Source organism: Culex pipiens, chromosome 2 (assembly GCF_016801865.2).
Source record: "Culex pipiens pallens isolate TS chromosome 2, TS_CPP_V2, whole genome shotgun sequence".
Taxonomy (NCBI): Eukaryota; Metazoa; Arthropoda; class Insecta; order Diptera; family Culicidae; genus Culex; species Culex pipiens.
The window spans coordinates 140353095-140369413 of record NC_068938.1 but is presented as its reverse complement, the minus strand read 5'-3'; the positions used below and the strand labels follow the sequence as shown (position 1 = coordinate 140369413).

The 16319-nt window shown below is 41.7% G+C and overlaps 1 protein-coding gene across 1 annotated transcript in view; it reads left to right on the top strand.

The window, feature by feature from the left end:
- The first annotated feature begins 249 nt into the window (after window positions 1–249).
- LOC128092671 (uncharacterized) overlaps window positions 250–16319 on the top strand; it is a 94009-nt gene continuing 77939 nt past the window's right edge. Inside the window, exons 1-2 of the mRNA XM_052706996.1 lie at window positions 250–521; window positions 15462–15591. Coding sequence (XP_052562956.1) covers window positions 250–521; window positions 15462–15591 — 402 coding nt within the window. The remainder of the gene's footprint in view (window positions 522–15461; window positions 15592–16319) is intronic.

Genomic DNA, 16319 nt, shown 5'->3' with positions numbered 1-16319 from the left:
GAACCAACCCCAGGGAAGGAGAAGGAATGGGAGAAGGTCAAGAAGAAGAAGCGGAAGAAAAAAGGGAAGCAGAACGAGGACACCCAAAAACCCAAGTTTCGCAGGGAGCGTAACAAAGGCGAGGCTTTGGTGGTCGAGGTGAAGGAAGGTGTTTCGTACGCAGACCTCCTCCGGAAAGTACGAACCGATCCGGAACTCAAGGAGCTTGGCGAGAACGTGGTTAAAACCAGGCGCACCCAAACCGGAGCGATGCTTTTTGAGCTGAAGAAGGATCCCGCGGTCAAGAGCTCAGCTTTTAAGTCCCTCGTCGAGAAAGCCGTAGGCTACGAGTCGAAGGTAAGAGCGCTATCACCGGAGACAACGATCGAGTGCAGGAACCTGGACGAGATCACGACGGAGGAAGAGCTAGAAGATGCGCTGATCGTTCTTCTGGATGACCGTACGACACCGATGGCAATCCGGTTGAGGAAAGCCTACGGCGGCACGCAAATTGCGTCGATCCGACTATCGACGCCTTCGGCGTCTAAGCTGCTGGAAACCGGCAAGGTCAAAGTAGGGTGGTCGGTGTGCCCACTGAGGCCTGTTCCTCGAGTGACCCAGCAGATGACGAGGTGTTTCCGCTGTATGGGCTTCGGCCACCAGGCGAGAAATTGCGACGGTCCCGATCGAACCAACAGTTGCAGAAGGTGTGGTAGAGAAGGCCACATGGCAAGAGACTGCAAAAATCAGCCGAAGTGCGTGCTCTGTAAAGAAGGCGACGGCAATAGCCATGCGACGGGTGGCTTTAATTGCCCGGTGTACAAGAAGCTGGCCTCGGGCAAAAAGTAATGGAGGTGTCCCAGGTGAACCTCAATCACTGCGACACTGCACAGCAACTGCTGTGGCAGTCGACCGCGGAGACGGGGTGTGACGTGGCAATTATTGCAGAACCGTACCGAGTTCCACACGACAACGGAAACTGGGCCGCGGATACAGCAAGAATGGCGGCGATACACGTGATGGGGCGGTACCCCATACAGGAAGTGGTCTCGAGGGCGTTTGAAGGATTCGTGATCGCCAAAGTAAACGGAACCTTCTTCTGTAGCTGCTATGCTCCCCCAAGATGGACCTTGGAGCAGTTTCAGCAGATGCTGGATAGTCTGACCGATGAACTGATCGGACGAAGCCCGATCGTTATCGGAGGTGACTTCAACGCGTGGGCGGTCGAGTGGGGTAGCAGATGCACCAATGCTAGGGGGCATAGCCTAATGGAAGCTCTGGCAAAGCTAGACGTTAGGCTGGCGAATCGCGGAACCAGCAGTACCTTCCGCAAAGACGGTCGTGAGTCCATTATCGACGTTACGTTCTGTAGCCCGCGACTGGCGGCCGACATGAACTGGAGGGTGAGTGAGGACTATACCCATAGCGATCACCAAGCGATCCGGTACAGCATCGGGAGACGAGCCCCTGTACCAGATAGGAGCAGCCGGTCCTACGGAAGGAAATGGAAGCTGCAGTACTTCGACGAGGGTCTCTTCGTGGAAGCGCTCCATTGGTGTGATGGTCCCCAAGACTTGAGTGCAGACGTGCTAACAGCACAACTGGTGACAGCATGCGACACAACCATGCCGCGGAGACTGGAGCCAAGGAACTGTCGTCGTCCAGCCTACTGGTGGAATGAAGAACTCGGTACCCTTCGGGCAAGTTGCCTCAGCGCCAGAAGACGAGTCCAGAGAGCAAGATCCGAAGCAACTAGAGAGGAGTGCAGAGAGGAGTACCGGTCTGCAAAGGCCGCGCTCAAGAAAGCGATCAAATGCAGCAAGACAAACTGCTTCAAGGAGTTATGCCAAGACGCTGATGCAAACCCTTGGGGGAGCGCATATCGTGTAGCGATGGCGAAGATCAGAGGCCCATCGATGGTGGCTGAAACGTGTCCCGACAAGCTGAAGGTCATTGTGGAAGGGCTCTTCCCAAGACATGACCCAACGACATGGCCTCCTACACCGTACAACGACGAAGGGGGTAGCAACGCCGAAGGTCATCTGATCACCAACGAGGAACTTGTGGCAGTAGCGAAGAGATTGAAGGTGAAGAAAGCTCCCGGCCCGGATGGAATCCCGAATTTCGCCCTGAAATCGGCGGTTCTAGCATTCCCGGACAGGTTTCGAACAGTCCTGCAGAAATGCCTGGACGAAGGACACTTCCCCGACCCGTGGAAGGTTCAAAAGCTCGTGTTGCTGCCGAAGCCAGGCAAACCACCGGGGGACCCATCATCGTATAGGCCTATATGTTTGCTGGACACCCTCGGAAAGCTTCTGGAACGGATCATCCTTAACCGGCTGACCAAGTACACGGAGAGCGAGCATGGCTTAGCAGCGAGGCAGTTCGGCTTCCGTAAAGGGAGATCCACGGTGGACGCCATCCGGAAAGTGGTCGAGAAAGCCGACGAAGCGCGGAGGAAAAAACGCAGGGGGAACCGTTGCTGCGCAATAGTCACGATTGACGTCAAGAACGCGTTCAACAGTGCGAGCTGGGCGGCCATAGCAGCAGCGCTGCACAAAATGAAGGTGCCTGACTATTTGTGCAGGATCTTGAAGAGCTACTTCGAGAACCGCGTGCTGGTCTACGACACTGCCGATGGACAAAAAACCGTTGTTGTTACCGCGGGAGTTCCGCAGGGATCCATTCTGGGTTCAGCACTGTGGAATGGAATGTATGACGGAGTGTTGACACTGGGACTACCCAACGGCGTAGAGATTGTTGGCTTTGCAGACGACATAGTGCTGACGGTAACCGGCGAAAATGTCGAGGAGGTCGAAGTGCTGGCTATGGAGGCAATCGCAATGATCGAGAACTGGATGCTCGAGGTGAAGCTGCGGATCGCTCACCACAAGACGGAGATGGTGCTGGTTAGTAACCACAAGAAGGTGCAGCAGGCCCAGATACACGTTGGAGAACACGTCGTGCACTCGAAGAGAGCGCTCAAGTACCTCGGGGTGATGGTGGATGACCGGCTGAACTTCAACAGCCACGTCGATTACGCCTGCGAGAAGGCGGCTAAGGCGATCATGGCACTGTCGAGGATGATGCCGAACAACGCTGGACCCAGGAGCAGTAGGCGCCGCCTCTTGGCAAGTGTCGCGACGTCCATACTTAGGTACGGCGGACCGGTATGGTGGACGGCGCTGGGGACGAAGCGAAATCGAGCGCTGCTCGACAGAACGCAGAGACTGATGGCCATGCGGGTTGCAAGCGCGTACAGGACCATTTCGTCGGAAGCAGTTGGCGTCATAGCCGGAATGATCCCCATCGGCATCACACTGGAGGAGGACACCGTGCGCTACACCCGGAGAGGCACGAGAGGTATCCGGGAAGCTGCGAGAGCCGAATCGCTGGCAAGGTGGCAACGTGAGTGGGACACCACGGAGAAAGGCAGATGGACGCATCGGCTTATCCCGTCCGTATCCACGTGGGTGAGCAGAAGGCATGGAGAGGTCACCTTCCACCTCACACAGTTCCTGTCGGGCCATGGCTGCTTCAGGAAGTACCTGCACAGGTTTGGACATGCAGAGTCTCCTCTCTGTCCGGACTGCGTCGATTGCGAGGAAACACCGGAGCACGTGGTGTTCGCCTGCCCTCGCTTCGAGGCAGCGCGAAGCGAAATGCTGGCCATTATCGGAGCGGACACCAGCCCGGATAATGTGGTGCGAAGAATGTGCAGCGACATCGCCAAGTGGAATGCGGTCGTCGGAGCGGTGACGCAGATCACTTCGGCTCTCCAGCGGAAATGGAGAGACGATCAGAGGAGGAACGACTAGGAGCCTAGTCGAAAACCCACGAGTGTGGCTGTGAAGGAGAGCACGTTATGATGGTCGGCTCTACCAAATCGGTACACGTCTCGATGGTCACAGGAGTCGAGAACCCACGAGTGTGGCTGTGAAGGAGAGCACGTTATGACGGTTGGCTCTACCAAATCGGTACACGTCTCGATGGTCCAAGGAGAGGGCTGCATATGACTAGCCGATCAAAAGCAACGCGATTCTTGGGCGCGGTTAAACCCTCGCATGGACTCATATGTATGTAGGACAGGAAATGGTTCTAGCACCCGGCATGGATCCTGTAAGTAGACTAGTGCAGAAAATGCAACGCCTCCCCCCGAAGTTATACCGAAAGGTGGTCCCGGGGGGACAAGGGCACGGCGTTCAAGGACTGGTTTAGTGGGTCGGGAAAACTCTTTTTTTGTTTTCCCAACCCCACACTACCTGAGGAATGAATTCTCAGGTGTCTGGTAGCAGATTCCGACCTTGTAAAAAAAACACATACACACACACATACACACACACAGACATTTGTTCAGTTTTCGATTCTTAGTCGATATGTATACATGAAGGTGGGTCTTTGAGCTTTTAATGAAAAGTTCATTTTTAGAGCAGGATTATAGCCTTACCTCAGTGAGGAAGGCAAAAACCTTTCAGGGGAATGGGTAATTATGGGGAACCAAGGAAAATGCCAAAAAATCATCTTTTTTCACTAAAACTGTCCAACATTGATTCTGATCTAACTGTTTTTTTTCGAATCATGCTGTTTTCGTGGGGAATTGCTGTATTTTTAAATCAACTACAGTGAAATTAATTTTTGCCTTCCTCACTGAGGTAAGGCTATAATCCTGCTCTAAAAATGAACTTCATATAAAAACGTCGTAGACCCACCTTCATGTATACATATCGACTCAGAATCGAAAACTGAACAAACGTCTGTGTGTATTTTTTTTTTTTTTTTTTTTTTTACAAGGTCGGAATCTGCTATCAGACACCTGAGAATTAATTTCTCAGGTAGTGTGGGGTTGGGAAAACAAAAAGAGTTTTCCCGACCCACTAAACCAGTCCTTGAACGCCGTGCCCTTTTCCCCCCGGGACCACCTTTCGGTATAACTTCGGGGGGAGGCGTTGCATTTTCTGCACTAGTCTACTTACAGGATCCATGCCGGGTGCTAGAACCATTTCCTGTTCTACATACATATGAGTCCATGCGAGGGTTTAACCGCGCCCAAGAATCGCGTTGCTTTTGATCGGTTAGTCATATGCAGCCCTCTCCTTGGACCATCGAGACGTGTACCGATTTGGTAGAGCCAACCGTCATAACGTGCTCTCCTTCACAGCCACACTCATGGGTTCTCAACTCCTGTGACCATCGAGACGTGTACCGATTTGGTAGAGCCGACCATCATAACGTGCTCTCCTTCACAGCCACACTCGTGGGTTTTCGACTAGGCTTCTAGTCGTTCCTCCTCTGGTCGTCTCTCCATCTCCGCTGGAGAGCCGAAGTGATCTGCGTCACCGCTCCGACGACCGCATTCCACTTGGCGATGTCGCTGTGTGTATGTGTGTGTGTATGTGTGTGTGTGTGTATGTGTGTGTGTATGTGTGTGTGTATGTGTGTGTATGTATGTATGTGACCAACAAACTAGCTCATGTTTCTCGGCACTGGCTGAACCGATTTGACCCGAACTTGTTGCATTCGACTTGGTTTAGGATCCCATAGATCGAGTTTTATACACATTGAAGTTTCGATAAGTAGTTCAAAAGTTATGTATAAAAATGTGTTTTCACATATATTTGGATCTCACTTAACTGTATGTAAACTATGTCCGGGTCCATCATCGGACCCATCGTTGGTTAGCTTATCAAAATACCTTTCCAACGAGTCTAAAACATTGAACATCTGGCAACCCTGTCTTGAGATATTGCCACTTAAGTGATATTGATGTACTTTTTTGAAGCCGGATCTCACTTAAATGTATGTAAACTATGTCCGGATCCACTATCCGACCCATTGTTGGTTAGCTTATCAAAATACCTTTCCAACGAGTCTAAAACATTGAACATCTGGCAACCCTGTCTCGAGATATGGCCACTTAAGTGATATTGATGTACTTTTTTGAAGCCGGATCTCACTTAAATGTATGTAAACTATGTCCAGATCCACTATCCGACCTTTTGTTGGTTAGGTTATCAAAAGACCTTTCCAACAAGTGCAAAACATTGAAGATCTGGCAACCCTGTCTCGAGATATGGCCACTTAAGTGATATTGATATACTTTTTTGAAGCCGGATCTCACTTAAATGTATGTAAACTATGTCCGGGTCCATCATCCGACCCATCGTTGGTTAGGTTATCAAAAGACCTTTCCAACAAGTGCAAAACATTGAAGATCTGGCAACCCTGTCTCGAGATATGGCCTCTTAAGTGATATTGATATACTTTTTTGAAGCCGGATCTCACTTAAATGTATGTAAATTATGTCCGGATCCACCATCCGACCTATTGATGGTTAGCTTATCAAAATACTATTTCAACGAGTCTAAAACATTGAACATCTGGCAACCCTGTCTCGAGATATGGCCACTTAAGTGATATTGATGTACTTTTTTGAAGCCGGATCTCACTTAAATGTATGTAAACTATGTCCGGATCCACTATCCGAACTATTGTTGGTTAGGTTGTCAAAAGACCTTTCCAACGAGTCTAAAACATTGAAGATCTGGCAACCCTGTCTCGAGATATGGCCACTTAAGTGATATTGATATACTTTTTTGAAGCCGGATCTCACATAAATGTATGTAAACTATGTCCGGGTCCATCATCCGACCCAAAGTTGGTTAGGTTATCAAAAAACCTTTCCAGCGAGTCTAAAACATTGAAGATCTGGCAACCCTGTCTCGAGATATGGCCTCTTAGGGAGCGTTCTTTTATTACGTAACGCAGTGGGGGGAGGGGGCGTCAGAGGCCGTGTTACGCTCCATACAACATTTTTAAAATTTGTATGGAAATTTTGTTACGAGGGGGGGGAGGGGGTCTAAAAATCCGATTTTTCGCGTTACGTAATAAAAGAACGCTCCCTTAAGTGATATTGATGTACTTTTTTGAAGCCGGATCTCACTTAAATGTATGTAAACTATGTCCGGATACACCATCCGACCTATTGTTGGTTAGCTTATCAAAATACTATTCCAACGAGTCTAAAACATTGAACATCTGGCAACCCTGTCTCGATATATGGCCACTTAAGTGATATTGATATACTTTTTTAAAGCCGGATCTCACTTAAATGTATGTAAACTATGTCCGGGTCCATCATCCAACCCATCGTTGGTTAGGTTATCAAAAAACCTTTCCAACGAGCCCAAAACATTGCAGATCTGGCAACCCTGTCTCGAGATATGGCCACTTAAGTGATATCGATGTACTTTTTGGAAGCCGGGTCTAAAAAATAGATGAAACTTGTGTACAGCCATTGTTGTGAGGAAGGCTCCAACCACATAGGTGGATTAAGTTAGTTTTTAAAAGAGCAATTCTCTGAGATTTCGGTCATTCGATTTTTGCCTTCCTCACTGAGGTAAGGCTATAATCCTGCTCTAAAAATGAACTTCGTATAAAAACGTCGCAGACCCACCTTCATGTATACATATCGACTCAGAATCGAAAACTGAACAAATGTCTGTGTGTATGTCTGTGTGTATGTGTGTGTATGTGTGTGTGTATGTGTGTGTGTATGTGTGTGTGTATGTATGTATGTGACCAACAAACTAGCTCATGTTTCTCGGCACTGGCTGAACCGATTTGACCCGAACTTGTTGCATTCGACTTGGTTTAGGGTCCCATAGATCGAGTTTTATACAGATTTTAGTTTCGATAAGTAGTTCAAAAGTTATGTATAAAAATGTGTTTTCACATATATTTGGATCTCACTTAACTGTATGTACACTATGTCCGGGTCCATCATCCGACCCATCGTTGGTTAGGTTATCAAAAGACCTTTCCAACGAGTCCAAAACATTGAAGATCTGGCAACCCTGTCGCGAGATATGGCCCCTCAAGTGATATTGATGTACTTTTTTGAAGCCGGATCTCACTTAAATGTATGTAAACTATGTCCGGATCCACCATCCGACCTATTGTTGGTTAACTTATCAAAAGAACTTTCCAATGAGTCGAAAACATTGAAGATCTGGCAACCCTGTCTCAAGATATGGCCCCTTAAATGATATTGATGTACTTTTTTGAAGCCGGATCTCACTTAAATGTATGTAAACTATGTCCGGATCCACCATCCGACCTATTGTTGGTTAACTTATCAAAAGAACTTTCCAATGAGTCGAAAACATTGAAGATCTGGCAACCCTGTCTCAAGATATGGCCCCTTAAGTGATATTGATGTACTTTTTTGAAGCCGGATCTCACTTAAATGTATGTAAACTATGTCCGGGTCCATCATCCAACCCATCGTTGGTTAGGTTATCAAAAAACCTTTCCAACGAGCCCAAAACATTGCAGATCTGGCAACCCTGTCTCGAGATATGGCCACTTAAGTGATATCGATGTACTTTTTGGAAGCCGGGTCTAAAAAATAGATGAAACTTGTGTACAGCCATTGTTGTGAGGAAGGCTCCAACCACATAGGTGGATTAAGTTAGTTTTTAAAAGAGCAATTCTCTGAGATTTCGGTCATTCGATTTTTGCCTTCCTCACTGAGGTAAGGCTATAATCCTGCTCTAAAAATGAACTTCGTATAAAAACGTCGCAGACCCACCTTCATGTATACATATCGACTCAGAATCGAAAACTGAACAAATGTCTGTGTGTATGTCTGTGTGTATGTGTGTGTATGTGTGTGTGTATGTGTGTGTGTATGTGTGTGTGTATGTATGTATGTGACCAACAAACTAGCTCATGTTTCTCGGCACTGGCTGAACCGATTTGACCCGAACTTGTTGCATTCGACTTGGTTTAGGGTCCCATAGATCGAGTTTTATACAGATTTTAGTTTCGATAAGTAGTTCAAAAGTTATGTATAAAAATGTGTTTTCACATATATTTGGATCTCACTTAACTGTATGTACACTATGTCCGGGTCCATCATCCGACCCATCGTTGGTTAGGTTATCAAAAGACCTTTCCAACGAGTCCAAAACATTGAAGATCTGGCAACCCTGTCGCGAGATATGGCCCCTCAAGTGATATTGATGTACTTTTTTGAAGCCGGATCTCACTTAAATGTATGTAAACTATGTCCGGATCCACCATCCGACCTATTGTTGGTTAACTTATCAAAAGAACTTTCCAATGAGTCGAAAACATTGAAGATCTGGCAACCCTGTCTCAAGATATGGCCCCTTAAATGATATTGATGTACTTTTTTGAAGCCGGATCTCACTTAAATGTATGTAAACTATGTCCGGATCCACCATCCGACCTATTGTTGGTTAACTTATCAAAAGAACTTTCCAATGAGTCGAAAACATTGAAGATCTGGCAACCCTGTCTCAAGATATGGCCCCTTAAATGATATTGATGTACTTTTTTGAAGCCGGATCTCACTTAAATGTATGTAAACTATGTCCGGATCCACCATCCGACCTATTGTTGGTTAACTTATCAAAAGAACTTTCCAATGAGTCGAAAACATTGAAGATCTGAAACCCTGTCTCGAGACATGGCCACTTAAGTGATATCGATGTACTTTTTGGAAGCCGGATATAAAAAATAGAAGAAACTTGTGTACAGCCATTGTTGTGAGGAAGGCTCCAACCACATAGGTGGATTAAGTTAGTTTTTTTTTTTTTGTATTTTTTAATCCGTCTGAAACTTTTTTGGTGCCTTAGGAATGCCCAAAGAAGCCATTTTGCATCATTTGTTTGTCCATATAATTTACCATACAAATTTGGCAGCTGTCCATACAAAAACTATGTATGAAAATTCAAAAATCTGTATCTTTTGAAGGATTTTTTTGATCGATATGGTCACTGAAAAAAATGATACACGGTAAAAAAATTTGGTGATTATTTATTTAACTTTTTGTCACTAAAATAAGATTTGCAAAAAACTCCTTTTTTATTTTTTTTTATTTTTTGATATGTTTTAGGGGACATAAAATGCCAACTTTTCAGAAATTTCCAGGTTGTTGACCAAGTTATGATTTATTTAATCGATACTGATTTCTTAAAAAAATCGAAATATTGGTCGCAAAAAATTTTCAACTTCACTTTCCGAAGTAAAATCAAATTTGCAATTTAAAAATACTTGAGTGAAATTTTGATAAAGTGCACTTTTTTAAAAATAGTCGAAGTTTTAAAATATTGAAAATCGGACCATAAGCACTTTTTTAAAAATAGTCGAAGTTTTAAAATATTGAAAATCGGACCATAAGTTGCTGAGATATTGACATTAGAAAATGGTGGGTTGTGACTAAGAAAACATAAATTTTCCTTTTTTTAATCACTTGCCTGGCAATATCTCAGCAACTAAGGGTCGTATCAACAGAGTTCATAAAAGTTAAATATAGAGAATTTTCTCAACTTTTCAAAAAAAAAATTAAAGTCGGCGAACACGTGCTCTTATTTAAAAAAATAAAAACTTCAGCTATTTTCAAAAAAGTTACCTATACTTTAACTTGAAAACGGTGCACTTTATCAAAATTTCACTTAAGTATTTTTAAATTGCAAATTTGATTTGATGTCGGAAAATTAAGTTGAAATTTTTTTGCGACCAATATTTCGATTTTATTTAAGCAATCAGTATCGATTTAATAAATTATAACTTGGTCAACGATTTTTTGCACAACCTTGAAATTTCCGTATAGTTGGCTTTTGATGTTCCCTGAAACATATCAAAAAATATTGTGCTTTTTTGCAAATCAAGTTTTAGTGACAGAAAGTTAAATAAAAAATCACCAAATTTGTTTTACCGTGTATCATTTTTTTCCCAGTGTAGTCCGTTTTCTTACCTACACCTTTGCCGAAGACACCAATTCGATCAAAAAATTCCTTCAAAAGATACAGTTTTATGAATTTTCATACATCATTTTTGTATGGACAGCCGCCAAATTTGTATGGAAAATTATATGGACAAACTATTGATGCAAAATGGGTTCATTGGGCATACCGAAGGCACCAAAACAAATTTTAGTCAGATTTAAAAATACAAAAAAAAAATCGAATGACCGCAATCTGAGAGAACTGCTCAATTTGAAAAAAAAACCTTGAATGTGCTTTTGAAGTTAAACATTTAAAACTTTATTGGAGTAATCACGTGAATTGTTGCGAGTCAACAAGTTTTTCAAGAAAAAAAGTAATTTGAACCCTGTTGGGACTGAGTTTTGTTTTAATCAATAAAAAATGTTAACTTAGGGAATTTTTTGTGGAACAAAAGCTTTCTTTTGCAAATAATCATCTTTGAGGCTGGCCTGAAAAGGTTGAAATATAAAATGCATAAATAATTGATTTTATTTATCATTTTTTTGCGGTTGAACCCTCCTGAACCCACTGAAGAAATTTTTGAACTAAATATATTGTGTCTCAAAATGCATATAAATTTTAAAGCAATCACTGATCAGTGAAACTTATATCGTTTAACGTTAAATTGATCTTTGCTAGGGCCTTGAGACAAAAAATTGAATTCAAATTTTAAATGGCTTTATGACAACATGTTTTTAATTCAAATACAGTACTGTCAAATAGGGCTTTATGTGAATATTTTTTCCAATTTTTTTCGACTAAAAGTAACAATATTAAAACACAGCTGCTATGCTTATTGCAACAAAATAACGAATGCCAATCAAACAATTAACTTACCTTGATTTTTCTAACCCCATTTACCATCAACAATGATGGGAACCGAAAACCATCAAACCATCTGGAGAAAACATTTTCTCCAGAACTCCGTTGTGGAGCAAAAATACTTACGGAAAAAAGTTTTATTTCCGTGGCAGTGGAAAGCCACATTACTATGCAAGCCGCCATTCTCAGTCCTCTTTTTCGTTCAGCGCCTCCAAAATACCGGAGACCATTTTTCAGAACCAATTTTTCCCGCTGATGCTCCGCAAACCGCGATGCCACGATTCCTTTCTGAGCCTTATTTTGTTCAATAATATTTTCTCCGATTTCATTGCCTTATCCCTTGAAGTGCGCAGAAAATGTTTCAACTTTTTAACCTTTCTTAACTCGTTTTTTTGGACGTACTTTTTTACTCACTTACGAATGAATTAAGCTGAATGAGGGTGGGAACCGGAGGAGGAATCGGAGGAAACCTGCGGAAGGACAAAGAAAAACACCGTTGTTTTGGTTGGCTTTTCGTTTGTTTCCTTGTTGCTGTTGTTGTGAGCCTTCTCCCCGACGACCTCCTCCTCTCCTTGCCAGACATGCATAAGTAATGGTGTAATAATAAGGCATAACATTGTGACTTGCGCCGGGAAGCAAAAAGAGACGAAAAAACACGAAAATTCACATGCACACAAACCTACACACCCAGAAGTACACGCACTTTTTTTCTGCGTGGTCGTAAAATTCAAGGAAACAAAAACAGAGCGCAAAAAATAACAAGGAAGCAGATTCTGGCTAAAAAGCTCGCCCAAAAAAAATAAGACCTTGCCAAAATAAGAAAAAACGCAGCTTGGTCGAAGCGAAAACGTGCCCCGCGTCGTCCTCGTTCGTGCGATGGAAAGGGGTGAATTAAAACGCCTACCCATCACTTTTATCATGAGTTTAAAACATTGCACATTTGGTTAGCAGAGCCATGTTTCGGGACGCGAGGTCTTGTTTTGGAGTGTGTGCTCTCTGGGAGCTTTTCGCACCTTTTTCAAGGTGTGCTGAGGAATGAGAACCGATGAGCATTCTTTTTTTGTCACGTGGTTGGTTGGATTTGCTATGAAATTCTTTATCAATGTGTTTATGTGTTTATTGTGGAAATTTTGTCTCGTTCAAAGCCAAAAGTAAATGTTAGTAACGTCATGATTTTTTTTAAACGCTTTAAAGCACATCAGTTTTAGATTCGAAAAGAATCCCACTCCACTTGTACAAGTAACAAATCTGTCAAAAACGTAAAACTTTTTGAAAAGAAAATTAGTTATAACTTTTTAGATATTTGTGGAAAAAAAAGTGGAAAAGAAATTTGTTTGTCTTTTCGTACTATATTTTTTTAAAATTGGACCAGCCATTTTGAATGTAGTTATGTAGTAATTATTATCTCAAACATTTGGTACTTTGTCGGAGTTGCAGCCAATTAAGCGGTCTCCATCATCAAGTACACGGAGAAAAAAGAGTTCCCAAAATCGCGAACAAGCGTTCATGAAAATGGAAACCTCGAACAAAGTGTTCAAATCTCATGGTACGATTTTGAAAAACGTACCATGAAATTTAAACACTTTGTTCGTGGTTCCCATTTTCATGAACACTTGTTCACGATTTTGGAAACTCTTTTTTCTCCGTGTATCGTCTAACATTCCCATCCACTTCCCCGTGTCTTACCTTCAGTATGCTCAAAGAAGCTATTTTGCATCATTAGTTTGTCCATATAACTTTCCATACACATTTGACAGCTGTCCATACAAAAACGATATGTGAAAATTCAAAAATCTGTATCTTTTGAAGGAATTTTTTGATCGATTTGGTGTCTTCGGCAAAGTAATAGGTAGTCTTGATTTAAAAAATTTCAAAATATTTTTTTCGAAAAGATCGAAAAAATTCACGAATGTTTCATGTGTTAACATTGATAATCGGACCATTAGTTGCTGAGATATCATCATTAGAAAATGGTGGGATATTTTGGTGAGATTAAGAAAACTTCAATTTTCGTGTTTCTTTTTCTTAAAGCGGCTCTATCTCAGCAACCTGAGTTCCAATTTTCAATGTCTATTGACAATTTTATAGCAAATTTTCTGAACTTTAAAAAAATATATAATTTTAGAAATGGTCACTCATGGTCACTATTTTTAAAAATTTAAAAAGTGCAAATATTTCGCTAAAATCAATCTTTCGGTGGCTATATCTTGAAAACGGAGCCCTTTATCAATAAATTTGTAAAGTACTTTTCGATTGCAAATTCAATTCTGCATTAAAAAATAATGTCAAACTTGTTTTTGCATGAAACTTCGATTTTTTCCAAAAATCACTATTTTTTCAAAAAATCATAACTCGGCGGCAGGTTTTTTGACCATGTTTCTCTATGGCTCAAAAGTTGCGGATTTTTGTCCCTTAAAACATATCAAAAAATCTCGAAAATCAAAAAATACATACTTTGGGAAATTGAGTTTTAGTGAAAATAAAGTTGATAAAAAAATCTGCAAATTTTTTTTCCGTGTACCTATTTTTTTCTAAAAAGTCCTCAACAATACCTACAACTTTGCCGAAGACACCAAATTGATCAGAAAATTGTATGGGTGAACCAATGACGCAAAATAGCTTATTTGGTCGTAGGGAAGGCCCCCACAAAGTTAACGTCAAATAAAAAAAAAAAAACAAAAAAAAAATGGTCGAAATCGGCCGATTTCGTAGAGAGTTGCTCAAATGCCAATTTTTCAGAAGTTTGCAGAATGGGCAAAAAATCTTTGATCGAGTTATGATTTTTTGAATCAATACAGATTATTTAAAAAATCGATATATTGGTCGCAAAAATTTTTCAACTTCATTTTGCGATGTAAAATCAAATTTGCAATCAAAAAGCACGATAGTGAAATTTTGATAAAGTGCATTGTTTTTAAGTTAATGCCATTTTTTGATAACTTTTTTGAAAATAGTCGCAGTTATTATTTAAAAAAAAATAAGGACCCATGTTTGCCCACTCTTTAAAAAATATATTCGAACAGCTGAAAAAGTTTTCTATATTTTGCTGTTTTGAACTTTGTTGATACGACCCTTAGTTGCTGAGATATTGCAATGCAAAGGTTTAAAAACTGGAAAATTGATGTTTTCTCAGCTTTTCAAAAATATTTTTTTCAAACAAACATGGGCACTAATTTCAAAAAAATAATAGCCACGAATATTTTTAAAAAAGTTACCAAAAAATGGCTTTAACTTGAAAACGTTGCACTTTATCAAAATTTCACTTCAGTATTTGTTTATTGCAAATCCGATTTTACATCGAAAAATTAATCTTATCTAATCTAATCTAACACAAACGCAGCCAGTCCGATGAAAGCATGCTGGAAAGTCTTGTGATTAGATTACGCCCCAAGCACTTTTCTTGTCAATATTAATAATTGCAATACATCCGAGATCACCCGAAAATGCAATACAAAAATTAAAGCGGCCAGCCCTTTTGCGTTGTGTTTACCGCAGAGAGGATTCTGTGAACGGATCACATTCCACAGAATCTACAGGGGAGGAAGGATGCGTGGACATACCGTACCAAACGCTCCGGATCAGTTAGGTGTGGTGTGTTAGTGTAAATTTGGCTGATAATTATATTTTTAGAGGGAAGTGGAATTGGGAAAAATTGGATTAAGGAATGGGAAAGTGAGGAAGGGGTAGGAGGGCTATTGAATTTATAGTATAATAATATAAGGGAATATAATCATTTAGCAAATAATGATGGAAAGCTCTCACCAAGAATCAGCAAATCTTAAAATCTTCGAAAAACACAGCCAGATTGTGTCCCAACCTGCAGCTCCTAAGTTCTTAGTAGCCGCTAATCCGTTCGCATCAAATCAGCCAAGATTTCCTCGTCATCTGCTCGATTGAGGCTCTATCCCAGGTCAGCGACGTCTTCCCGGACATGCAGCAACGCAACGCGAATCTCGGATATCTCCACCATCTCCACCTTGTCCACTGCCACTCACAAGTTCGTCTAGAACTAGCCGATAAGAATTTGACGGAAATCCTCAGAGGAGGAAAAAAGCGGAGCGAAAAATCAAACAAACCGGTCGCGACCATAGCTTACTGCGATCTCCCCGATTTTACATCGAAAAATTAAGTTGAAAAACTTTTGCGACCAATAATTTGATTTTTTCAAATAATCAGTATTGATTCATAAAATCATAACTCGGTCAAAGATTTTTTGTCCATTCTGAAAATTTCTGAAAAGTTGGCATTCGATGTCATCTAAAACATATCAGAAATAGTGTTTTTTATTTTCTGCAAATCAAGTTCTAGTTACAAAAAGTGAAATTAAAAATTACCAATTTTTTTACCGTGTATCATTTTTTTCAGTGTAGTCTTTATTCATGTTTAAAACTTTGCCGAAGACACCAAATCGATCAAAAACTTCCTTCAAAAGATACAGATTTTTGAATTTTAACTTATCATTTTTGTATGGACAGCTTTCAAATTTGTATGGAAAGATATATAAACGAACTAATGCTGCAAAATGGCTTCTTTGGGCATACCGAAGGCACCAAAAAAGTTTCAGCCGGATTAAAAAATACAAAAAAATAATCGAATGAACGAAATCTCAGAGAATTGCTCAGTAGCATCTATGGGTAGAGACCAATGCTATGCTATGCTTATTCCCTCTCTATATTGCACAGTGTTCCAGATCGCAAAATTTAGTGCAAAATGTATTTTCCGAAA